The sequence below is a fragment of the Coptis chinensis genome, chromosome 4 (assembly GCF_015680905.1).
Source record: "Coptis chinensis isolate HL-2020 chromosome 4, ASM1568090v1, whole genome shotgun sequence".
Classification (NCBI taxonomy): Eukaryota; Viridiplantae; Streptophyta; class Magnoliopsida; order Ranunculales; family Ranunculaceae; genus Coptis; species Coptis chinensis.
This window is the reverse complement of record NC_141459.1, coordinates 40,081,306-40,108,520: the sequence shown is the minus strand read 5'-3', so window position 1 is coordinate 40,108,520 and position 27,215 is coordinate 40,081,306. Positions and strand designations below refer to the sequence as shown.

The following is a 27,215-nucleotide window of genomic DNA, read 5'->3' as shown; positions in this document are numbered from 1 at the left end:
GCTGGTCTCGCTACAAAATATGAGAAATTATTTTTTTTTTTATTAGCAACCCATCAGCAACGGTTTATAACCGTTACAAACGAATTTTAAATTATTTTTTTTTAAATTAACTAACAACTTTGCAACGGTTAAAAACCGTTGGTAAAAATTTTAACAAATTACCAACGCTTAAAAAGCGTTGCAAAGGTTTTAAATATGTATACGCAATAGTTATAATAAGCGTTGGAAAGTTCGCTTTGTAACGCTTTTAAGCGTTGAAATTTCTGTTTGTAACGCTTTTTTAAGCGTTGCAAATATTTCCAACACTTTACCGACGCCATATTTGCAACGCTTAAAAAGCGTTGCGAAAATTATTAGCAACGCTTTTTTGCCGTTGCAAATAGCCTGTTATGGTGTAGTGATCATTCCTCGACTCACTTAGCAATATGTAAAAGCAAGCTTCCTCTCTTTTAATTGAAAAACCAAACAAAGACTCTGAGGTTCCCCGTATAGCTAGTACGGGGCTCGACTCTGGTCTTACTCAATGTTATATCATGCAATACACATTTAATGGAGACAGTAAAGTTTTTGACGACAATATAGTGTAGGCAAATAAGGTAGTAAATGAGGTGAGATGGATCCATCTCCCAATACCAGCTCAAACTCCGCTCGGTTCCACGGTACAGCAAGTCTTTCTCTTTCTCTGTAACCTGAAACTTTCATGTTCGAGTATTGCACAAATAATACGTGAGTTTTAACGAGGAACATTAATTCAGCATACATATTTGCATGCAAAGATAACGGCAATCATATGTTCCAAACGGTGTACAATCTGTCTTACCCTGCGGTGTACAACCACGTTTCTCATTCATGGTCCGCGACCTCCTAGAGCGACTAGGTTCGCGGAGTACCACGAGGTCTGGGGACAACCCCAATCTGTCCCCATATACATCTCTACCAAAGACGGGGACAAGGCTTGCTTGCCCCCAGTGTAACTCTGGCTGACGGCCGAGTCACTACTCGTCTATCTATTATGTACATGATGGTAAAATAAACCAGTTACCTGCCGCAGTGTGTCTCTGCATATCTCCTGTAATTATCTTACTATTCGTATTCGGACACTCCAATCTGTCAATCTTAGTCTCAAACTCTGGATCTCCTTGTTCCTTTGCCTCGAAACAATGCATACTCAGCAATCAATTCTTGCTGGAGTAAAGCTTATTTCTGAAAGTAGGGTAGACACTATCAACATTATTGCGGTAATCAAGTTGACCTCTATCGGTTCCATATAACAACAGCAAGGCAGAATGCTATCATAATCCAGTTCGCCTTAGATATGTACATTCGTCCATGTATCTGACTCGATGTATGAACTATCTTAGCACCACCTAAGTGCTCGACACTGGTGGATAATTGAGTAAGAAGCTGAAATTGCTGCTTTACTTCCTACAATCGTTGCCAGATGTGCAAGAATGAAAACTGGCCGAAAGATACGGTCATGAATGACCATGTAAAAGCTTCTCTTAAGGTTTCCCTTGTTCTTGGAAAGATAAGCAGAAATCACGCACGCAGTGTACCAGGACGCTGATATTTATCTCCTTTATGACCCTTTCAGTGCGGTTGATGCTCATACAGGCACCCAACTATTTGAGGAATGCCTGCTGGGAATTCTCAGAAACAAGACCATCATTTACGTTACACATCAAGTGGAGCTTCTTCCTGCAGCTGACCTCATTCTGGTGATGCAAAATGGAAGAGTTGCACATGCTGGAAAGTTTGAAGAAAGTTGAAAATACAAGTAGAATTTCGCAAACACCAATATCAGACAGCGAAGCTGATACAGACACCACCACTAATATAGAACTTCTAAATAGTAAACAAGACTCCAAACATAATCTCTCTCCAGACGGCAGTGCGAGGTGGACTACTGGTCCCTTTCATTATCTTAGCACAATCACTCTTCCAATTGTTACAAATATGCAGCAATTATTGGATGGCATGGGCTTCTCCACTTTCACCAGAGTCTGAGCCCGAAATGGGGATGAGTTACCTTTTCCTCGTGTACATACTACTTTATGTAGGCAGCTCACTCTGTGTACTCGTGCGTGCAACACTAATTGCAGTAGTTGGCATTCTGACATCACAAAAGTTCTTCACAAGAATGCTTCACAGCGTGCTCAGAGCTCCAATGTCTTTCTCTGATTCAACACCAACTAGAAGGATCTTAAATCGGACATCTACAGACCAAAGTGTGATGGACATGGAGATAGCTAACAAAGTAGGTAGGTGTGCCTTCTCAATAATACGAATTCTAGGTACCATCTTCCTCATGTCTCAATGTGCATGGCAAGTATTCGCCATTTTTGTTCCAGTGACTACAGTATGCGTATGGTACCAGCGATATTATGCACCCATTACTAGAGAACTTGCTCGCTTTGCAGAATCACTTTCAGGAGCTGCTACAATCCGAGCCTTTGATCATGAATGCCGGTTCATCAATACAAATTTGGGACTCATCGATAACCACTCAAGACCATGGTTTCACAGTGTATCAGCTATGGAATGGCTTTCTTTTAGACTGAACCTCCTATCAAACTTTGTGTTTACTTTCTCACTGGTTCTGCTTGTGAGCCTCCCTGAAGGAATAATCAAACTCTTCCAACAAATTTTCACTATCCACCCTTAACTCCTCCGTAACATAGCTGTCGGCCGTAAGTAAACATTCCCACCAAAAGTCAAACAAATTCCGTCTTTCGAATATTTCGATTCACTCCACAAACAGAAAAAATCTCATTTTTGTTTCCAAACATATCAAACAAAACACAGTGAAATTAAACATAACTGAGTTAAGAAGAAGAAGAAGTTTTGCAGTCATTAGGAGTGAGCTGTCACACTCGTCTCTCTGTTTTAGTGAGTGAGTCGAGGAGAGGAAGAACAAAAGATAAAAAGGTCTGTTTCTGTGTTACCGAAGTTTGAGGAATGGGATCTTGAGCGGAATAGGAAAAATAGCTCTCTTTGTAGCTGGTCTCTTTTTTCGTTCATCTCAGAATGTGAAGGAAAGATCATAATCGTTCCCCACAGACGGCGCCATTGTGTGAACCCTATTCGTACCTTTTAACCTCACACCTCCAATCTCCTCTCTCTCTTCTCGAAGATGAGACTCTCTCTCTTGTGAACATTTCAGCTGAACCCGTTTAGGGCTGCCTACGTACCCCTGACTCTCCGGGGGATCAAGCTGTGCCGCCGTAGTTCTCTCCTCTTTCCCTCCTCTCTCTCTTCCCATCTCTCCTTCTCTTCTCTCTCTCGTAACCGCCCCTCTTATCCTCATCTCCTTCTTTTCTCTAACTGTCCACCTCTCGCATTACTTATCGCGGACTGGATATTGTACATCTGACCCCGGTTTCACTATCTTGCATCTTCTTGAGTCACTGAACCCCTCCTTGCCACTATGTCTCTCTGGAGTCCACGTCCCTTTAATGTTTCGCGGACTAGATCCTATGCTCTCTCTCCCTTGTGCCTTATGTTACCTCCGTCCATGAGACGTGTCATCCTGATAGTCATGAATTTGGCCGATACAGTGCTCTTCCTCTGACATACTCTTTTCCACCATGTCATCTATGTATATCTCGATTCCCTTTCGAATTTTGTTCTCGAACATTTTCTCCCCCAACCGCTGGAAGGTATAGCCCCGGCGTTCTTTAACCCAAATGGCATCCTCGTATAGCAGTAGGTATCCCCCCTCCACCACGAAAGACGTCTTTTCCTGGTCCAGCCCATACATCGTGACTTGATTGTATCACATAGAGGCATCCATAAATGAAAATATTTTGAATCCCGTGGTCCTATCCACTAGCTCATCTACTCGCGGCATAGGATAACTGTCTTTAGGACACTCCAAGTTGACATCTGTAAAATCAACACACATTTGAACCTTGCCATTCTTCTTTGGTACCGCAATGATATTAGACAATCAGTTTGTGAACTCCACCTCTCTGATGATTCCCGCTCCTTTCAACCTGGCAACCTCCTCTCGAATCCCATCCGCGTACTTCGGCCTCACACTCCCCATCTTCTGTCTCACTGGTTTTGCATCCTCCCTCATATGCAAATGGTGGCATGCGAACCGGGGTCCAACCCTGTGATATCCTCTATTCCCCATGCAAAAACATCACTATTCTTTGGCAAACACTGTATCAACTTACTCTTCCACTCCTCCAGCAAATTGGACCTTACTGATGTAAATTTCTCTTCTTCTCCTACCCCTAAATTCACTACCTTGACCTCGTCTAGAGTCTTCGGTCCCATTACTACCTCCGCCTCCCCTTCCACGGCGGCGCACTGTAATTGCTATGTCTGCCTCTTCCTGGGGTTAGATGATTCTCCTCCCGGGCCACAGACCATCCTCTTAACCGTATCTTGATGACTATTCTTAGCTTCCACCTGATCACCGCAGACTTCATACATTCCCGTTGAAGTGGGGAATCAAATTACCTAATAATAGGTTGATGGCACCGCTTTCATTTTGTGGATCCACCTCCTTCCCAGAATCGCATTGTATTGGGAGTTGGAATCTACCACCATGAATCGAGTGAAAACCGTCACAGGCCTTGTCGTCACGGGTAGCAAAAGCTCTCCCATAGGCTTCGTGACACTCCCATTAATCCATACAAGTTGGACCGCGGTGGCCTAAGTTGCCCCGAGTCAATCCTCATTTCATCCAAAGCTCCCCTGAACAGCAAGTCCACTGCACTGCTGCAATCAATCAACACCTTTTTTACCATGTAATTGCCCATCGCCATAATAATGACCAAAGCATCCTCATGGGGAGTATCGACAGCTCGAAGGTCCGTGCTGGAGAATACAATCATATCTCCTCCATCCGTCGGCCGTGAATTGGATCGCGAGCCCTCTGGTTGCCTCATTTATCTGCTGTATACTTGCAATTCTTCTTACCTTGTCTCTATGAGCGTTATGACTCAGAACTTCTCCACTGAAAATAACATTAATAGTTCCTAATATTCTCCCTTGAGCTGGCACCTACTCCTCATTCGGGGCCCCCACAATAAATTCTCTCATCATTCCCTTTTCTATCAACCTCTGAATCAACCATTTCAGCGCATAACAATCATTAGTCTCATGATTGCGTACCACCACGACTTGTTCAGCATCTCGACCGGCGTACTTCGCGGTCCCTCGTATCCTTGAGCATTCTTGATCAACGACAATATCTCACTCAACGGCATGTTCAAAGGTGTATGTTCAAACTCGTAGTATGGCTTCCTTTCCCTTTGTTCCCTTCGCGCTACCTCTCTACTCCTTTTAGGATGCGATGAATATCCGTGATACCCTCCATTGCCTCTATCCGACGACTCCGTCTTTCTGCGATCCCCTCCCTTTTCCACAGATGACACTGCTTTCGCTGACCTTTTAGAATCCTTTTGCATTGTGTCCTCGTATCTTATGTATTTTTCTACCCGCAAATACAACTCGTGCAAGGTCGCGATCTCATTATTTGCCACAGACTGATGGACCACCGTTCCTGGCCGCAGACCTCTTTCGAATGCTATCACTGCCGCCCTTTCATCCAAGTTCTCCACCTTCCATGTCTCGGCCTTAAATCGACAAAGATAATCCCTTACCGATTCCGCGGACCTTTGCCTAACATTGAACAAGGTCGCGATGTCCACGTACAACCCGCCTCTTTTGATGTATAAAGTGATCTATAAACGCCTGCTCCAACTCTTGGAAATTAGCTATACTCCTCGAAGGCAACCGATAATACCAGTCCGATGCTCCCCCTTTAAGGCTAGCTGAGAACATTATGCATCGCAACCCACTATACCATGCTTCTTGCCAGAGAGGCATTTGTTGCCTAAAATGATGAATGTGATTTGCTGGGTCTCCCTTACCGTCGTACCTTTCAAACCTTGGCTGATTGAACCATTTCGGCACCTCCGAAGCCCATATCACATCCGCCAGCGGATTGCGGTTCAGACTAGCCACCACCTGACTAGCCGCACCCATTTGGGTCTTTGCCTATTGAAGGTTCGCCTCCCAGTCGTTGCTTATCATTTCCTGGACTTGCTCCATTGTAAGACCTGCTACTAGGTTCTCGACGAGGTCTGGACCCTCTTCTTCATGTCAGACTCCTCACTCGCTTCCGCTCTCCCTTCCTCCTCCGCCATTTCTCTTTCTTTTCTTAGTGCATCATTCTCCTCTCTCAACCTCGCGATCTCTTCCTGCATTAGTCGTGTCTCCTCCGAGGCCGACCCCGCGGCTGTCTCCTCTCGTTGATATCCCCTTTCATTGCTTACAACTTCCACCTCCAGCTCCTGCGCTACCACCTTTCGCGGTCGGCCTACTCCTCTCTTTCCTACTGTAGCCATTTCCACGTTGCTTTGCTCTCTTTCCCCACAGACGGTGTCAAATGTTATACCTCACTCTCTACAAGCACTCTCTTTTTCTCTTTCTCCCTAGGTCAATCTAGCCTCTTTTTTCCAATGAATCCTCCTCTTATTCTCTCTCCTTTTCTTTCTCTTTATACTACTCTATTATTTCCCCCAGCCGTCCTTCTGTCCCTTGATCTCACGGCACTCTTTCCTCCACGTGTAGGGTTGTCGTACAGTAATTTCTAGTCCACGGCCCGATCATGTGCACCATCCCTCCGCAGTATATATTACTTCGGGTTCATCTCACCGTTGATCTACCATACCCCGGATCACACCACTACATTGACTCTTAATAGGTTCATTTTGATTTCTATGAGATCTTCTTAAGGGAATGGGGGTGAGGTTGACATATATCCTACATCGAGGATCAATTACATATATTCTACATCAAGACCTCTATGCCGTTTAAAGAATGACATTGTGACCACCATTGCAATTTTTCATTGTTGATTTGGAGGGAGAGAGAGACGATGAATGGGGTTAAGTTGTAGAGGTGATTACGTCAAGGGAGCCGAGAGTCAATCTCTCATTTCAAATGGTTAGGACGAACAAACTCTGCTAGATATACAGCAGCATATTTTTCTCTGTATCACCAATGCCAAAAATAACATGTATATCGGTCAAGACCGAATAAAAAACTTCACAACTATTTCGAGTTTGCCAATAATAATTCACTGCGAAACTAGAGCTAGATCTCCACGACTCCACCAAAGTACTTCAAAAGCTTAAATTGTTATTGGCCATGTGTTGGAAACTTCGGAAACTGCCCTCATACTGCGATGAGTGCAATCTAGCCATCTAGGGAAATGAAAAAAGAAAAGCACACTGTGGAAAGTTTAAGACGTCATAGGAACACTAGTACAATGCATTGTTGAGTACTCGAGTTCCTTTAGATGTCCACCAAGGACTTGTAATCGCAAGGGCTGTAATCAAGCACAGTAGGCCAAAAGAGACGGTCCTATACATTTTGCATATAGCGTACAACCTGTATCAATAATTCAGACTTTCATAAAAGGAAAAAGAACAACTCTCCGTATTTCTATGATGTTTCTTCTCTGTTGTTTATCAGTTGATACTCTGGTTTAAGAGGAAACACGCCCACCAAATATATAAAACTACATTCAGACATTTTCTTATTTGCAAATTACTTGAATAATACAAAATGTTCTATATACAGACATCTAAATTTAAAAATTAATAAATAACAAAATAAAGTACAAATTGATCATTTGATCTACATCATACAACACAGCTCACCTAGGAGGCTAGGAATGACCAAATTACAATTTCTTGATCCCATGAGCATTGACTAACTAGAGTCAGATTGTCTGAATTACGATTTCTTGATCCCTTCTTGTTAGAGGTTCGTAGAGTCAGATTGTCTGAATCAAATCGAACCAACAAGCACTGTATGCATGTGTCAATATAAATATTGAAACTTGAGCTCCCATAAATCAGCTAATCAATCAACTAACGCCATCTTTAGACAGCTCTCAGTCTTCTGGCATCAGCCATGCAATAGTCATGTCCATCGTATTCAAGAGGAATGTTGGGTTACTAATTTTCTATCATCATTGTGGAATCACAAAAACCTTCTTTGATCTCAGTAAGTCTGAGTTATGCACGGAAGGAATGCAATCATCCGAACGTCTATCTAGAAGGTGATTCTCGAAATTATATTCAGAATGAACATACTATTTACTTTCCTGGTACATATTCCTTCTCAAGTAGACCGTAAATTGACTTCAAGCGAACAGTCAGATTGGATTGAATATTCTTTGTGACCCTTTTCTGATGCCGGGTGCTTTTGAGCCAAGTAATTCCAAAATAAGCCTGGACATTACATGATTTTGGTCTTGAAGGGAGATGTTCAACTTGATACCTTATCTGAAGCTGCAAGGAGTTTCAAAACAAATAATTGAATTACAAAAGGAAGAAACGATAAAAGCACAATAGGAAGGTACAAATCAATAGTAACAGGAGTTGTCATACAGTGAAATGATCTGCTAAAGGGACACCGTTGAGGGTCATGACCTCTTCAACCACCCATCCATTGTTATTAGAGGAAGGGTATTTTTGCTGAGTACTCGTTACTTCTCCTCCATAGCTCGAAATCTGCTTGGCAAACTTGTAACGAATTTGTCTCTGGTACATATCAGATTTTACCAATTCCCATGAGGTATGCGAATACTCAAGGCAGCCCACTCGCTCCATGACCTTCCGCTCTATATAGCCTCCACTAAACAATTCCATGAAGAAGTTCACCTGAGAATGCAGTAAAATATTACAATACCAAGGTCAATACTTACAGGGGTAAAAGGTCTGTGTCGAAGAGAGTAACTGGATGCTCTAATAAAGCCCTCTACACTGGACATGCACATTGCAAATGAGAGAGAGCTTACAGGAATGGAGAGATGAGACGAATAAACCTCTGACATGGTGGCATCTTCCAGTCCCAGAAAAGCTCCGCTCTCTTCAGTTTGGACATTTTTTTCTTCAGATTCTTCTTCAACTATTTGAACCTTTTGCTCGGGAGTTAACGATCTTGCCTTCCATAGTGCCAAAATTGTCCTGCGTGAAGTAGCAGATTTATCTTCTTCACTCAAAACCACATTGTACAAGAGCAAGACATTTTTTTTTCCCCATAAACACTCCCGAATGTACATTTAGTACATTACAAGAGGGGGGTTTGGCTGACCCCTAATACAAGAGCAAGACTGACCATCTTTAGTTTTTCGTTTTTACACACTTGAAAAAGAAATTCACCAACCACACCCCGGGTGAATTTGTCTATTAAAGAAAATCTGGACCGTGCACCTCAGAGATGCTCCAGAAATTCACCCGGAAGGAAGGGAGTTTAATAGATTTGTCTATTAAAAAAATCTGGACCGACCACCTTAATCTGACGATGCTCCAACACCATCACCAGTCTTCTGTCTTTTTATATTTTTCCAGCCCGGGAGCATCTGGGTGAATGGATTATTTCCCCAAAAGTTTGTTTAAAAGATGTAACTTTCCATGCATATTTACTCATTTTTGTACTTTTTCATAGAATTTATATGATCAAAAGTCAAAGTACGCAGAGTCAGGTTATTAAGTACCTATTAGCCACATTGAAAGACACGAAAGATTGGAAGTGGAACTTCAGCCTGCCTTCTTGATCATGTGTTTTGGCACCATGCCTTGCATCCATACCTCTTCCCGGACGGAGAATAATGATGATGGATGGACTACCCATAGATGCCAGAGTAGGTGGAAGCACTTGAATGTCTTCAATGTCCTCCCATAAAAAGAAAAATTTTGTTATATTTCCAAACATGTTCGTATGAAACCCCATGATTCTTGCGGACAAAAAGAGACGACCCTGCAAAGAATCAACGGTAAATGGATAAGGTAACAGGACATAGCCTGCCATAACAAAATGGACCATAAGGTCCGTAACTAATTGCACAGAGGATGACCCACCTGCAGGACAAGCAAGGATGAACCAAGTGCAGGGTAAATGAATATGTTGAAGCATGGAAACTCCCCTCTTTTGAGAGTTTAGGAAGTAAACAAACTAGATAGTTTATTGTACAATACCTGCAATGGCAACTTGCGCTTCAGGTGACAAGTAAAGTCATTGATGAGAAATTCTTCCGGGGGAAGCCCAAACACTTTCTGGAATGCTGAATTCGTTTGCGGTGATCTTATATTTATCTACATATAATTTCGGGAATTAGGAGTAAGCACAGGAAAAGACAACTAGAGCAATAGATACAACTCCTAACCAGGAAAGCAACTCACCTTCTTACCAACCTCCTTCTCCATTTTCGCCAAGTACTCTTTAACAACATTATTACCTCTTGTATTGTTCAAGAAAATTCTCAAGTGCAACTTAGAGCGACATGCCTGAGCTAATTTTCCTTGAAGAGGGATCCATATATCCGCCAGATCAGACAAATTAGACTTTAGAAAGTTGACTTCGGCATGTCCCAGAGTTATAGCCTCATCAAAAGGTCCATCAAAATCAAATACCTCTATTTCCAAAACAGATGGAGGATCATCCATTGCATCAAATTCAAAAATTTCTGCAGGTTGAAAAGTGTTCTGTTGCAGCATCAGTGCATGAAGCATTTGTAAAAAGAATTTGGACCCAGTAAACAAGTTGTTTCACTACTGCATGAAGTTAGCTCCAATTTTAAGCTCACTGGTAGGCCTTGAGAGGACACTGATACTAGAAAGTAGAAAGTGAATATTCAAGAAAAGTGAGTTTACCATTCCATTGAGGGTCAGCTTTCTGGAACTTGATAGAGCTCGTTCTTGTTTTCCCATTGCAAGTAAAGACCACATAAGGATCTGAGAAACCAGTTGCATCAACGGCTGCTAAGCTACTTCCCTCAATCAGAGCAACAGTTAACAACCATCCATCCCCTTGCGCTTTCACTCCATGATCCGTAGTGCCTAAAGTAGTAATTTTATAACATGGATGAGTCAGCCTATACATATTCTCACAAAATAATAAATTAAAGAGAAAATTTGTACAGATTATGTTTTGGCAGAGAATGCTGCAAGTCATAGACCTGCTGAATCCTAAGCATGGGACTCGAGTGATCACCAAATGAATCGGATAAAGATTTCAAGGTCCATAGGTGGAATTAAAATCAAATATCATCTTTTTTTCTTTTTTGTGATTGGTAACAATATAGTGAATATACCCTCTTCTCAAGAAATAAAATTACTATCTTAGAGTTGAGCTATAATGCTGCATAATACATTAATACTGTTAAGTGAGACGCTTTTACTTATATACTGTAAGCTTGTAACATGTTCTGATGTACTGATTGAAAATCATGATATTTCCTACCAGTTAGAAGATGACATAACCATGCTCGAGTTAGTGTAAGACAAACAATGACACAACACCAAGTACGACAAGAGTTAAGAAGTTCTTAAATGGGAGGTACCTTTCTGGTTTCTGGCCTGCATGAAACGTATTATCATCCCCAAAGCCCGTTCACCTTGTAGAACCAGAATCCCACACACAACCACTTCACCAATTGAATCTGGCAAGTCTAGTCCATCAAACTCAAGACCTTGGATCGTGCTAGGCATGGCTAATAAGATGTGGATAAGAACATACAGACCAACGAGAATAGTGGAAACCACAGTAAAGTTCAATAAATACTGAGTAGCCAGCTTCCAGTCTGACTGTGGCTCCACCTGCAAAGAAGCCAAGACCTGCTCTTTGTTGGATCCAAATTCTTTCATATCGACTGGTTTAACATTGTCAGACAACAGATCTTCAAACTGCTCGAAATTTCCTTTGAGACCTTGCCTAGCTCCACCTTCTATCATACCTTTCATCATTGTGGTCTGAAGAAAATTCATCCGCCATGAGATAACCAACCGTGATGATTGCTCTCCTGTTGGCACTTCAGGTCCTGGTGCTATACAATAGAGCAATTCTACCTTGAAGGTGTTCCCATAGATAATATCTGGTGTACTGACACTTACTAAAACTGCAAATACATTCCCGTCAGCTTTCAAATATGTTTGCTCCTCAGTGGCTCTCACTGCCTTGACTATTTTGGTAGCAGCCTTCACGTAAGTTACCACTCTTTTCAACCTGTCCCCTCCATTCTCAAATGTCCAAGGTCCCTCTTGCAGTTCTGCAGTTCCTTGCAGTTCAGCCAAAGATTTTGTGAAACTTGAATCAGGTGAAAAGAGAAGAGAGTTGAGATCAGATGGGGCAACCACATAAGATCTATCTAGAAGTACTCCTGGTAAATTGCTTGGAATTTCCCCTCCTTGGTCTCTCATTTCCAAGGTTCTTATACATTCACCAAAATTTCCATATGAGGACTGATTGGAGGGCTGATCCTCGAAACTATTCTCATGAACTTCAGAATCGGATATTTTTGTCTCTGAGGCCGTAACACTTTTACTGGTACTGCAAGCTGTTTCTCCATTTTTAAGAAATATCTGAACAAGACGAGGAAAAATATTCGGAGATGGTTTTTCTTCCATTTCCATTGCAGAAGATGATTTTGAAGTGGCGCTGAAAGACGATCTTGAGGGGCTATTTAAAGACTGTACAGATGATGATTCACTTGTAAGGTCTTCATTACTCTCCATATGTGATGCATGGTCATCATTAGAGAACAATGTATCCCCTAGAAAAGAATTGTTTTTGGACAATGATACATCAAGAAGAACCTCACCTAAGAAAAGGAGGGAAACGAAAGTTCAATTGTCAATTTGTGTATTAAAAGCAAACCAAGCAACAAAGACAGAGAAATTCAAAATATGAAAAGCATAACTTGAATAATTAGAATAGATTATGGATGTGTTTGATTTTGCAAGAACTTTTCATTTGTAGGGGGGAGTGCTAGAGTATCTGGGAAAATTTCCCACTAAAGTCAACTAAAATTTCTGTAAAATGAAAGTGGGAGCAGTTCCCACACATTGTTAATTCTAACATCTCTAACAACATTCTTTCCTTTCACAAAATACACGTTGTCACACATTGCATCAAATCCAATAAACATTGCACATTAAAGACATGCATAACTAAACTACAAAGCTTCCATCTCTTCTTTTTACCACATACTAAATTTATCAGAACATTACAAATCCTAAAATTTCAATACATTCAACTACAAAAAAATTTAAAAAAAAAATCAAGAAAATGTACTAACCACAATCTTTAGTCTTGGACTTCTTATTCTTAGGAAGCAAAGTAAACCAAGTCATACCAAGACTATTATTGTCAGAATCAAAGACTTTCGAAACGGGAACTTTAAGTTGGCCTATAAAATCATCATTAAAATACTTATCTTCATCTAAAACAGTTACAAGAAGATCTTCATTTAAATCTTCGACTTTGAAACTGAAATCCTCAGACCATGTTGGGTTTAAGTTCTTTTTAACTACTTTTGTTTTGTACTTTTGTTTTCCAAGTTGTACTTTAACGTATGGATCACTTGACCCGTTTAAATCCATTGCTCTTAAGTTTCTTCCTTGTATTACTCTTACCAATAACTTCATTTTTCTTTTTTTGGATTGGAAAGTGAAGTTGCTTTTTAGGAAAGTAGATTCTGTGAATATAGGATAGCTTAAAAAGGGAATGTTTTTAGATTTTGGAAAATTTTTGTGGGAAAATGAGAGAGAAAATAGGAAATGGAGTTTTTGTAGCTTCAACTAAAAATCAAACGCGTTGTACCTGTTTGTTCTTTTCTTTGGGTTTGACTTATTTAGGAGGTGATTTTGACTTGGATTAGTTTAATTTTCTTTTTTCTTTTTTTGGGTTAAGACTTAAGACTAGTTTAATGGGTTAAATTAATTTGGTGTTAAAGTGAAATGAAATGAGATAATCGTTTTCATTGTGACAAAGCCTGCAGCGTGTTAGTCAACAATGGTAAAGATGTGCATAGAATTTTCTATGAACTGTGCGTGCATTTTACGAAATGGTAGAGCCACTTTGTCCACTAAGGCCCAAAATATTGAATTCTGTGAATATTTTAATGTACCCAAAAACCGATATATATTAAAAATATCAAAGATATCTATTTTTTTGTTGACCAGTTAAAATTTTGTTTTGAATGTCAATATATCAGAAATATCATCGATTATATCAGAAATATCATCAATATATCGTTCAAAGTCAACAATATTTGATCAAAATCAACAATATCGGTCAAAGTCAACAATTTATATCGGATATATCGTATATATCGGTCGATATATATCGTTATATCAGAAATTGTGATATATATCGAGAAAAAAATGATTCAATATTCGGTTGAGATATATCGAATATATCTATGTCGGTGCACCAAACAAACGATATATATCGGCGATATTTTGAGCCTTAGTCCACTCTACATAGATCGAGAAATTTGTCCGACGCCATTTTCGAGTGAAAATCACTATTAGAATTAACGTTTTTTTATGGCTCTCAAGTAGGGTGTGCATCGGTCGGTTTGGGTTGGGTTTGGGACTAGACCAAAGACCAAACCGACTTTGTCAGTTTATATATTTTTTGTAACCAAACCGAATTAATTTCCAACTGAACCGAACCAATTGGGTTACGATTTAACGGATGTTAACTGACTCGAACCGACCTGTTTTCACATATTTTTAAATTAAATCAATTAACTATGTATATTTTAATATAGATTATATATAACGGGTTCGTTCGGGTCGGGTTTGGGACTAAACTGACAACCAAACCGATCCTATTGGTTTTCACATGTACTTAACCGAACCGAACTGACTAAGAAACATAACCAATCTAAAATCGACCGGTTCGGTTCGGTTCGGTTATGGTCGGTCTTGTTGGTTCGGCTTGTTTTATGTACACCCCTACTCTCAAGGACAATTTTCGGGCGAAAATAACCTTGAAAACCAATTTTTGAGTGAAAATAACTCGTAAAGACAAATAGCCCCGGATTTGAAATAAATATTTTCCGATTTTACTCTTTTTATCGTTTTGTTATGAACAACGACTGTTCATACATTATGTTGATGTATGAACAATGACCTAAATAGGTAAACATACCTCATACAATATATTAATGTATAAATTGAACAATGATTGTTCATGCATACTCCAGATATGAATAATAATTTTTCATATATAGTTCATGTTAAAGTATGAACAATCATTGTTCATACCCCAAATAGGTAAGAACAATGATTGTTATGTATATATGAACACTCATACTGCAAATAGGTGTTCTTATTGATCATACATTATGTTGAGGTATGAATATTGATTGTTCATACTCCAGATTAAATAGGTATGAACAATGATTGTTCGTACTCCAATAGGTGTTCTTACTGATCATACATTATGTTGAGGTATGAACCAAAATAGGTATGAACAATGAGTGTTCATAACTCATATTAATGTATGAACAACCCAAATAGGTATGAACAATGATTATTTATATTCCAATAGGCCGGTGTTCTTACTGATCATACATTATGTTGATGTATGAACAATGATTGTTCATATGAACCACAATTGTTTATAGCTTACGTTGAGGTACGAACATTGATTGTTCATACGTATGAACAATCACTATTCATAGTATATACACCGGGTCGTTTCGGTTGAGTTGGGCCATTTATTATTTCGCGGCAGGGAAATTGTTCATACGTATGAACAATCACTATTCATACTATATACACCGGGTCGTTTCGGTTGGGTTGGACCGTTTATTATTTCGCGGCAGGAGTAAACTTGACTTTTCATCTACTCGAGCCGTTTTTAATTTTGGGTCAAAGATATACTTGACATTTCATCTACCCATCCTTGTGAGTGATTAAAAAAATTGGTTATGAGTGTTACTCTTTCTTCCGATCTGCCATGGAGAGTCATTCACTGTTTTTTCTTTGGTAAATATGTGAAAATATTATGTTCACTTGGTCACTTGGTTCTAGTTTCGGTGGAAGCTTATTTATGGAACTGGAAAATTAGACTCCTTAGGGCCGACTCTACCTATAGCAAAATACAATCGCTTAGGCCCCCACAAACCAAAAGGCTCCCAATATATTCTTGCCCACAACCAACTATTGTTTTATTAGCCAAAAAAAAAATCTCACTATTGTTTTTCATTTATTTTAATCCGTTAGATAAATAGTTTTACATTGGAAACTAGAAAACCCCTTTGTTTCCCTCGTGTTTTCATCTTCTTCAACAAAAAAACACTTACACACCTCCATAATTAACTAAAGTTCTTCATCACCTTATAACAAAATAATCAAATATGAGGCATTAAAACCAACACTTCAATCTTACATCTATCATTCTTTTGTATTTTTTGGTTTTTCTATATTGTGTTTATTTGGTGTAGAATTTTGCTTCTTCTCTCTCTTGTGCAATTCTTTGCTAAATGATTGAAATTTCTAGTTTGTGAGAAGACTATTCAAGAAAGAAAAAAAGAAAATATTGGGGATTAGTTTTTATAATAATTGTTATTTTCTAAATTTGTTGTTAAATAAACTGATGGTTTGTTTTCATATGAAATAACACAAACAAATCTATAAGATGTAACAATTTTATTGGTATATATTAATAGTGGAAGGCCACGTATTCGAACTTTGCTTAGGCCCCTGATTGCCTTGAGCTACCCCCGACTCCCTTATCTATACTTTTTTCTTTTTTTTTATCTGGTAAAATATTTTCATTATCAAAAGACCTAAGTCAGTTGTTACAAGGGGCTCATCTTAGCCAGAGAAGATACAAGGGATTGTTGAGTGAGAACCTCAACAATATGAACATGGGCTACATCGCCACAAAAAACAAAACAGTTACCCCGAAGGAGACAAGGCTTCATCTGCTCGCAATAAGGGCATCCCAATTAAACATAAAATCGGCGAACGTAAATTGCTTCTTGTCCTTATGAACTCCCATCCAAAACCATATAATCCCCTTGATAGCTTGGATAATGTTTCCAATACACAGGGTGCCATCTCTAAAAATCAAATTGTTCCTTGCATTCCATACTCCCCAGATAACTGCATAAGGCAAGAGTCTCCACATAAAGGTAGTGAATCCATATATTGTGTACAGGTGGAGGCCATTCCTTGAGGAGGTGGCAAATCGAATGAAAAGAGGAGATTGTGACTGGAGATAAGTGACTCCATACTTGAGTTAATTGTGATAGAGCATTGGAGGAAGAGATGTAAGATTGTTTCCTCCCCATTCTTACACAGAGCACATCTATTTGGAATCGACATTCCTCGAGTGATTAAGTTATCTATCATCAGAATTCTTCCCATAGAGTGCACTAGAAGAAAAAAAAAACTTTATTTTAGATGGGATCTTAACCTTCCAAACGATCTCATGTTGAAATGGAGAAGTAATCTCAGCACCATTTCTACTGGCTTTGAGTAGTTGTCGATAAAAGGATTTGACTGTAAAAGTTTTTTCCTTAGTCCACTTCCAATCCCAAGAGTCATCCCCATTCCCAATATGAGCAGTAGAAATAGTATCAGTGAGTGCATTGAGAGAAATTGCTTCACTCCCTCGGATATGATATTTCGTCTACACACTTGCAGGTTCCAATTAATACCATTCGCGTCCATAGACATATGGTCCACAACTGTGTCCTCCTTCAAAACTGCAAATCTGAAAATATTCTGAAATCGCAAGAAAAAGGGTTCCTCGCCACACCAAACATCATGCCAAAACCTTATATTATTTCCCTGACCAACACAGTAGCGAACACCACTGAAGAACAATGATTTAGATGCTAAAATGCCTCTCTAAAAGCTACAACTATAAGTGGTTGTCACGTCAGGTGGTCTGCCCCCATGCTTTGAGGACTATACTTGGCAGTGATAATCTTTCTCCAAAGAACTCCATGTTCAGTACCAAACCTCCATATCTATACTTTTCAGTTTCACCTTGCTAGGAATTGCAGATATCACGTGATTTTGAACATGTGTATACGTAGACGATGGTTTGACACATAATCTTGCTTAGGAACCATCCTCTTTGGTGCCCTTTCAACTGTGTAGTGTGTATCCCCTCCACGCAAAAGCACACATACACCAAGTGACAGAGCCCCACGTCCACCTTGTGACTTTCAATTGATGCTCATATCGACATATATTCTGAGTCTCTGAGGTAGAGATCGAGCGTTTACTGCGTTAATGACTTCATGGTCAAGTGGTAGCTTCCTTCAAGTTACTTCATTATCTCGTGTCCACTATCTAGCAAAACTTCAAAGGAATCTTCTCTGACGAATAAGTATGGAACCCATGGTTAAGCCTTTTCGTCTTGCACGTAATTGCAAATCACGGCCATAACATGCACTGATTATAGCGACAGGAATATCTATAACCATATCTCTTTATATTTCTTATCTAGTTATCTTCTTCTTTTTTGTATCTGTCTTTCTTCTCCCCATTATCACGTTGACTCTTAAACTTTAATTAACGCTGACATTGCAATCCCCTAATAACTTCAGCCATAAGTATATACTACCAAAGGAAAAAATAGCACTTCCACCATTTGTCGTATGAAAGAGTCGCATCACACATGGGCATCAGACTGGTGGGCATCAATGTTCTATTAGTTGTCTGAATGTTTCCCAGGGTTAGACGAAGCTTGTTGGCAGTTACAGATGTATATGCGTGTTATAATCATTTTGATTGTTTGTTTTGCTGCACCCATATATTTGTCCGTTGTGTGGTCCTAAGCCGCTTAGGGCCGACCGGTCCTAAGCGCCAAGGACTGAAGTGGTTTGTTGATACCAAAATACACAGATACTCTAGAACGACATTCTAAACCTTAACAGATGCATAAAAAATCCACGTATATAGTTTTGTATTCACTATTTTCCTTCTAGATATTCATGTACGCCCACTTAACAACTGTTTATATTTCCACTAATGACTAAAACGTGGGTGAAAGTATCTGTTGATAATCCAGAGACCAGAGGTAGAATCACATCTCTCAGCCAACATCTGAAGGAATACAAACTACAGGAGACCTTCATTGGGCTACATCAGTTGGTTCTGTCTTTAGGTCCAACACATAAAACTGCAACTGTAGCAAATATTAGTCAAGGGAGTCATGTCAGACAGCATACATACGTATATAGCACACCACACAGGAACTTAGTAGATTTTGGTTCTTCCAAATTGGAAAAGTACCAAATTCCATCTGCACAGCAAATGACATCCATAAAATAGTAAAGGAACGATATAACATTGAACTGCTCTAAGGAAATCTAAAGTGGTTGATGATCAATAAATGTACATGGAGTGTACAATGAAATCTAAGAGACACGAATTTCAATTTTTTAGCTATGCTGTTGAACGGCGTGTAGATTGACATAAGCCACAGAGATGTAACTTCTAAACCTAAAGCAAAAACTACACAGTTTTTTTGCTTAAGTTAAATTAGTGAAACAATAATCAAGTCAGCCCTATAAAAGAGATGAAAACACATCTCCATTGTAAAGAAACAATTTGGCATTCCAAAACTATTAAAGTTTCCAGATATCTTCATTTCTATGAATAAAGTTGACGAATAACCTAGCTAGACAAACACATTTTTTATTCTGAAAAAACACGGGCAATCACAGCAAGAACATCAGATAACTAGCAACAAATGATTGATCGCCTAACTATCCCTTAAGTACAATGTGTCTAAATGTGAGATATTGATCTATAGATCAAAGGACAAATTCAGACTCTCCTGTAGCCAGTGAGGCCTTTTCTTCCGCTCATCATTTCTGGACTCCTCTTTTCGGAAGTCTCTGAATTATATATAAGCCTATAAGGCAAGCAAAATGAGTATCAATCACTAACCAAGTAACTCCCAAGGAGTCAAATTGTATGGGTTCACGTCTGTAATTACGTCAGCTGGGAGAGCAGCTCCGTCTATGATTCTTTCTAATGAAAGCACAACCTCCTGATCAGACGAGTTAACACCATTATAGACTGGGGAAGAGACAGCAGATTCTGAAGAACACATTGCGACACCCATCTTAAATGAGAACCTAGCACCTGCTTGTAAAGTTCAAAAGTTACAGTAAATCACGAAGTGACAAAGAAAAGAAATGCACTTACAGTAATTTATCAGATTAAACAAACCCATCATATATTCATATGTCATGTATACAAAAGTCATCTATGCATATAAGGGTACACTAATGAGCAACTGAGCGTAGAACACCATTGGTTTGAAAGAAATTATGTCAGGGTATCATAGTTGTTGTAATGATAATTTGAGCTGCTAGTCGAGTGAGCGAAGCGAACGATTTTGGGAGAAGGGGGGCTATGCTAGACGAAAACCAACTTGGTTGGTTTCTGTCTGTCTGTCCTCATTTTCTCTCTTATTTTTTTTTCGCCCAAATACCTTTCTCCTTCGCCCACCTCTCTCTCTCCCCCCCCCGCATCACCCAACTCTCTCCCTCCTCCGCAGCTCCGCTCCTCCCCCACTGCCATGCAGTATGCTAGTTAGTAGTTACTGTAAGCTATGGTAACAATGTTATTATCTAGCAGGATTCAAGCAGTCGAGAAAATGCAAACAAAAAATAACGTCCAACATTTCATTGAACACATTACATTTGGTTTGTGTAATTAATAAGTTCTTGAAAAAAGGATATTTCTTGAAAATTCCACTTTCCACTTTTTATTTTTTTTTCATTTTTCACATTTCATCAAAACCAATCAAAGACGGCCAAACCAAATAGAACTTAAAAAGATATCAACCAGACGCTAGTGATACAATCATTAATTTTCAACCAAACACACTAAAAGCAGGCGTGTGTGATCGACGTTTTCTTTGAATAAAAAAAACTTAATTGCTGTAAAATCTTATTATCCAAGAAATGTGCAATTCTCAAATTTTAGATATCAGTCATACACAACCGAAACGAGACTAGAACTCCAAAAAAGATCAACAAAACCCACAAGAATTAACAATCCATGATGGTCTCAAAGAATTGCTACATTTTATATCTTGAACAACAATAAAATTGCTTATAATAACATTAATCAACAATCCAACATCTATTTTATCTAATTATACGACAACAGCAAACATATAATAAAGAAAAAAAATGTTAAAGAAAAAAATTTAGAAATATTGATAGCAATGTTTTTGTTACCTTGTAGAGATTACGAGGAGGGAGTGACGAGTGACTAACTAATTATATGGCTGCCTGCTTTGTTTGACTGACTATTTAACTTCCTTTTATACGCAAATACAGTTGGAGTAATATTCCATAACTTACATCCTTGGGAAGAATGAGACCTCAAGATCCATGCCTCTAATAACTCCTTCACGAAGCAGGGAACAACCCAAACCACCCATGATTTTTGAAGAAAATGACACAAGGGACAAAAATGTCTTACGGTAATAACTGAGTCATTATCCGGCGCATCAAGAGAAGTGCAATGATTTTGAAATAAAAAACAACGAATAAATTACTAAGTAGAGAACGAGAGAGAAGAGATCCTTAAAGAACAAAGAGAAGAATTGATGTAGTACAGGATCTTGCAGATACATATATGGATGCACATGGTGATGTCTCGGTGGTTTAATAGTTTGGCTGTTTTTAGTTGAAGGCGCGCGCCCTTGGTGTAGCCTTCTGAGTTCTTACAGGGGCGCACACCCTCTGGGCTTTTTGAATTCAGGCATTTTTAGTTGAAGGCGTGCACGCGCTCTGAGTTATTTGTAGTCAGGTTTTCTATTTTATGTAGGTTTTAGTCGGTGAACTTTAGGATCACCACAGTCATGATCTTTAGGGTTTAAACGCCTATTTAAGGGCTGTTGAGGTTTGTAATAAGACATTCTTGAATTTTATCAATTTTTATTCATCGTTTCTTGGTTAAATAACGATTCTTGATTGTTTGCGAGCTAACAAACACTTACTTCATACATCAGTTGGTATCAGAATCAGCAACGAACTGGACATGCCTCGTCTAGCAGGAAAAGGGCGTGGTAGAGGACAGTGAGAAGCAACTCTGGAAGATGTATATGAACGCGATTGCATGGCCGAACTCTCAAGGCAGGTAGCAACGCTAACCCGCCAGGTCCACGGCCGACCGAACAACCACAAAATCGTGAACCACAGCTGGTGGAGGACGATTTTGAGGTAGAGGACGCTAATCCCTTTGTCGACTTAGCAGAAGATGAAACTTTTCTGCTTGTTCCACCGCCATGGGAGAACAAACGTTGGGAATCTGGGTTAAAAATCAATTTGCCCAAATTTCATGGGGGTTTATTTCTAGATGAACTAATTGATTGAATTGGTACAGTGGAGGAGGTCATGGATTTCAAAGAAGTTCCAGCAGACAAGCGGGTTGCACTGGTGGCTTTCAAGTTTCGGGGTCGTGCTATGGCTTGGTGGCAACAGTTGAAAGTTTCCCGCTATAGAAAAGGTAAACCTAAACTTGTTGCGTGGGAAAAGCTTAAGAAACATCTCCATGCAGATTTTTTACCCTTTAATTATACTCGAGAGCTATATCAGCATCTCCAGAACTTACGTCAGGGTTCGAAAACGGTTGATGAATATACCAAAGAGTTTTATCAACTTTTGGCTCAGGTAAACCTTACTGAATCTAGTGATCAACTGGTAGCATGTTATATTGGGGGTGTCCGAAATAACCTTCAGGATGCACTTAACTTGTTTGATGTCGTTACTATCTCCGAAGCGCATTAGCGCGGTTTGACCTTAGAGAAGCAACTGAACCGAAGGGGTAATATTACTTCCTACCACCCTCCTACTACACCTATTTCTAAACCACCAGTTGTACAAGAGGTTCTTGGTCGCAGCCCTACTTCAGTTAAGTGTTTTCGTTGTGGCGAGGTCGGGCTTTATGCTAACCGGTGTTCTAAACCGCCAGCTCCGGGTAAGATTTTGTTTGTTGAAAATGAAGATATTGATGACTACCATGTGGGTGATATTTTAGGCGCACCTATTATTGATGTTGGCCCTGATGACGTGCCTGAGGAGATTGTTCAAGGTGACAGGGGGGGGACCTTCTAGTTGTTAGGCGCCTGTGTTTTGCTCCGAAGGACACTAAGGGTGATGGGTGGCTCAGCAATTATATTTTCCAGTCCACCTACACCATTCAGGGGAAAGTTTGTAAATTGGTTATTGACTCTGGCAGTTGTGAGAATGTTATTTCTTCTGAGGCAACGTAAGCTTAATTTTCCGACGGAGAAACACCCAGCTCCTTATTCCTTGTCCTGGCTAAAGAAGGGAACTGATCGAGGTTATTGTATCTAAACGCTGCTTGGTGGATTTTTCCATTGGTTATAAGTACTCCGATAAAGTATGGTGTGACGTCGTCTCTATGGATGCCTGCCATTTATTATTGGGTCGACCCTGGCAGTTTCACTGCCGGGTATCCCATGATGGTTGGCGCAACACCTATAGCTTCATGTTCAGCGGTATTAAGATCATACTCATGTCCAGTAGAGAGCTAGCCCCGATTACTCCTCCAACACCGAAGCCGTCTTGTTTAGCTATGCGTAGTTTTGAGACTGAATTACTAGCCGCAGATCGTGTGTTTATTTTGATGTGTGAGCCACATTCCTTAAATGCCACCGCCCCAGAATACGTACAGGGTTTGTAAAGGAATTCTCTGATCTTTTCCCCGATGACTTGCCTGATGGGTTGCCGCCTATGCGGGATATCCAACACCAAATTGATTTGGTCCCTGGTTCCAAAATTCCAAATCGTACGCACTATCGAATAAGTCCAAAAGAGTATGCTGAATTACAGAGACAAGTCACTGATTTGCTTGCTAAGGGATTTATTCGAGAAAGTCTCAGTCCTTGTGCTGTGCCCGCTTTATTAGTTCTGAAGAAATATGGTACTTGGCGTATGTGTGTCGACAGCTGGGCTATTAACAAGATCACTATGAAGTCCCATTTCCCTATTCCTCGGTTAGACAACCTCCTTGATCAGTTACATGGTGCTACCGTTTTCACAAAGCTTGACTTGAAGTATGGCTATTATCAGATCCGTATTCGTATTGGTGATGAGTGGCTAGTTATGCCATTCGGCCTCTCTAATGCTCCTAGCACCTTTATGCGTGTCATGAACCAGGTCCTGAAGCCGTTCTTGGGCAAGTGCGTGGTGGTGTATTTTGACGACATTTTGATTTATAGCAAAGACATCCAATCTCACCTCCAGGATCTCCGGAATGTATTGTCTATTTTACGTCAAGCTCAACTTTTTGCTACGGTTCCTAAGTGTGTGTTCTGTACTGACTCAGTTTTATTTCTGGGTTATGTGGTATTGAAAGAAGGAATTTCTGTTAACAATTCTAAAGTGAAGGCCGTTCGATCTTGGCCTAGCCCGACAACCCTCACTGAAGCACGCAGTTTTCATGGTTTTGCTTCTTTTTACCGCCGCTTTGTTCCTTACTTTAGTACTATTATTGCACCTATTATTGATTGTTTGCGTAGTGAAAAATTCTTTTGGTCTCAGGCTGCGGAGGAGAGTTTTCAAGTGCTCAAAACCAAGTTAATTTTGGCACCAATCCTTAAATTGTCGAACTTTTCGTCTCCTTTTGAAGTATCTACTGATGCTTCTAAAGTTGGTATTGGCGTTGTTCTTAGCCAGGGTACTCATCCTGTTACTTATTTTAGTGAGAAACTCAATGGGGCAAAACAGAATTACAGTGCTTATGAGTTGGAGTTCTATGCCGTTGTGGAGACCCTTAAGCATTGGCGTCACTACCTGATTCACTCGGAGTTTGTTTTGTATTTTGACCATGAGGCCCTGAAACATATTGGAAATCAGGATAATGTTAGTGCCCCAATAGTGGGGTGGTCTAGTTATCTCCAGGACTTTACTATTATTTTGCGTCACAAGTCTGGCGTACAGAATCATGCGGCTGATGCCCTGAGTTGGCGCCCTTTTCTTTTAGTGTCCTTACGCACCACGGTGTTGGGTTTTGATTCATTCCTTGAACTCTACCAGAGTGATCCCTATTTTGTTCCTATATAAGTTGCTATACAGGAGGGTCAGTTATCGGAGTTTTCTTTATAGGACGGGTATTTATTTAAGGGTCGTCGCCTCTGTATTCTCGATTGTAGCCTTCGTCTCCATCTTCTTCATGATTTGCATTGTGAGGGGCATTTTGGCCGTGACAAGACCCTGATGATGGTCTCTAATTCATACTTTTGCCCAGGTTTAAGCAAGGATGTTCAAAAGTTTGTTGCGCATTGCCAGATTTGCCAGGTCTCTAAGGGGCACGCTACGAACACAGGGTTGTATATGCCATTACTGCCAAACCGTCCCTGGTGTGCTATTAGTATGGATTTTGTTCTTGGTCTCCCTCGTACTCAACGGGTTTCGATTCCATCTTTATGGTGGTTGACAGATTCTCAAAGATGGCTCACTTTATTGCTTGCAAGAAGACTACAGATGCTGTTAATGTTGCTCAATTATTTTTCTGTGATATCTATCGCTTGCATGGTTTGCATGACTCCATTGTTTCTGACAGAGATACTTGGTTTTTGAGTCACTTTTAGCGTTCATTGTGGAAAATGTTGCATACCGATTTGGAGTTTAGTAGTGCTTATCACCCTCAGACTGATGGACAGACCGAAGTGGTTAATCGTTCTTTGGGTAATTTACTGCGTAGTTTGGTTGGCACTAAGGTGAAGTAGTGGGATTCGTTTCTTGCGCAAGCCGAATTTGCTTTTAACCGTTCGGTTAATCGCAGCTCTGGGTACAATCCATTCCAAGTTCTTTATGGTTTTAACCCTCGAGTTGTTGCCGATCTTGCTCCCATCTCTGGTTTAAGGCCTGTTCAGCCTACTGCCTCTGACATTGTTCAACATCTCCATGATATTCATGCTGCTGTTCGCACAAATTTCTTAGAATCTAATGTCAAGTATAAGGTTGCTGCTGATAGGCATCGCCGTTCCGTGGAGTTCGAGGTTGGCGAGTTCATTTGGGCGGTTCTCACTAAGGAGCGATTTCTTGTGGGTTCTTACAACAAGCTGGACCCTCGGAAGATCGGTCATGTGGAAGTGATTGAGAAGATTAATCCGAATGCTTATCGTCTCCGATTACTCAATCATATTTGCACTTCTAATGTTTTCAACGTGAAGCATCTCCTTCCTTACTTTGGTGACTCCTCCGATGATGATGACTCAAATTTGGCGACGAATTCCTTCCATACATGGGGGAATGATGCAGTACAGGATATTGCATATACATATATGGATGCACATGGTAATGTCTCGGTGGTTTAGTAGTTTGGTTGTTTTTAGTTGAAGGCGCGCATGCCCTTGGTGTAGCCTTCTGACAGGGGTGCACGCCTTCTAGGCTTTTTGAATTCAGACCTTTTTAGTTGAAGGCGCGCACGCCCTTAGCTTAGCTTTATGTCAGGCGCGCACGCGCTCGGGTTATTTGTAGTCAGGTTTTCTGTTTTCTGTAGGTTTTAGTCGGTGAACTTTAGGATCACCACAGTCTTGATCTTTAGGGTTTAAACACCTATTTAAGGGCTATTGAGGTTTGTAATAAGATATTCTTGAATTTTATCAATTTTTATTCATTGTTTCTTGGTTAAAGAACGATTATTGATTGTTTGCAAGCTAACAAACACTTACTTCATACATCAAGAATACACTATTAGCTTAACTTAGGAGATATACAATTACAATTTGACGGATCCCGAATTCTTTAGAAAGTGAAATTAATTACAATTGCACTGCAACATTTGATTATGTAGCTAATAACATTTTCCCAATCGTAAAAGGATAAGCAGCAAACAACTTTTCATTTTAAGATGAGAAGCAGCGTAAACACAAATAGTCTTTCCATCTTGTTCACTCATAAAGATGTAATGAGGATGTCATCGCTGTCGTCCCCCCCCCCCCTGCCCAAAATAACAACGATAAAGAAAAATGTCATATATGGTATCACAGTACAAAATGCCGTTCGGGGAAAAAAATATCGGTACCCTAAAAAACTGAAATTTCATGGAATTCCTGATTGTAGCTTTGTGCATAAAAAAAATGGATAAAGAAAAGTCAGCAGCCGCAATCTCTGTGGAACCAAAGTGACCTAACATCTAAAGATTTATGAATTGAAGATTACAGCCGGAAAGAAAATTAGGGAGTGAAATCTAACATAGAATCCTACCATAACCTCCACCATATAAAGTTGTCACAGGTTCTCTGTAAGACTACTACAAGTTTTAACTGAAACGAACTTCTAGAAAGAAAACTAATAGCTCTTCCCATAATACAAAATATTGCGATATCTATCGAAATTTCAACAAAAGATACATAAATATTGTGATATGTTT

At 39.9% G+C, this 27,215-nt stretch overlaps 1 protein-coding gene and 1 long non-coding RNA gene across 3 annotated transcripts; both read right to left on the bottom strand.

Moving 5' to 3' along the window:
* Nucleotides 1-7,534: 7,534 nt before the first annotated feature.
* On the bottom strand, nt 7,535-13,603 carry LOC147503490 (C2 and GRAM domain-containing protein At1g03370-like). The gene is made up of 9 exons (XM_086556809.1): nt 13,109-13,603; nt 11,375-12,631; nt 10,686-10,871; nt 10,215-10,498; nt 10,011-10,127; nt 9,530-9,792; nt 8,831-8,999; nt 8,421-8,693; nt 7,535-8,321 (listed from the first exon to the last, which is right to left on the bottom strand). The coding sequence occupies exons 1-9, from the start codon at nt 13,455-13,457 to the stop codon at nt 8,127-8,129; spliced, it is 3,093 nt and encodes a 1,030-aa protein (XP_086412935.1). The 5' UTR covers nt 13,458-13,603; the 3' UTR covers nt 7,535-8,126.
* A 5,117-nt stretch (nt 13,604-18,720) lies between these two features.
* On the bottom strand, nt 18,721-21,650 carry LOC147503489 (uncharacterized). 2 transcript variants are annotated; one of them, XR_015192746.1, is made up of 3 exons: nt 21,044-21,650; nt 19,740-19,937; nt 18,721-18,972 (listed from the first exon to the last, which is right to left on the bottom strand). It is a non-coding gene; the product is annotated as an uncharacterized LOC147503489 (long non-coding RNA). The 2 variants fall into 2 exon arrangements; XR_015192745.1 differs by lacking the exon at nt 18,721-18,972 and having other exon boundaries at nt 19,383-19,937; nt 21,044-21,603.
* Between the last annotated feature and the right edge of the window lie 5,565 nt (nt 21,651-27,215).

What these genes read in the sequence shown, in the direction of transcription:
- LOC147503490 (XM_086556809.1), bottom strand. Translation starts at nt 13,457, where the DNA reads ATGAAGTTATTGGTAAGAGTAATACAAGGAAGAAACTTAAGAGCAATG. An exon ending in GCAGGCCAGAAACCAGAAAG is followed by an intron (nt 10,872 to 11,374) that starts GTACCTCCCATT and finishes TTACTACTTTAG; the next exon opens with GCACTACGGATCATGGAGTG. An exon ending in AGCGCAAGTTGCCATTGCAG is followed by an intron (nt 9,793 to 10,010) that starts GTATTGTACAAT and finishes GATTCTTTGCAG; the next exon opens with GGTCGTCTCTTTTTGTCCGC.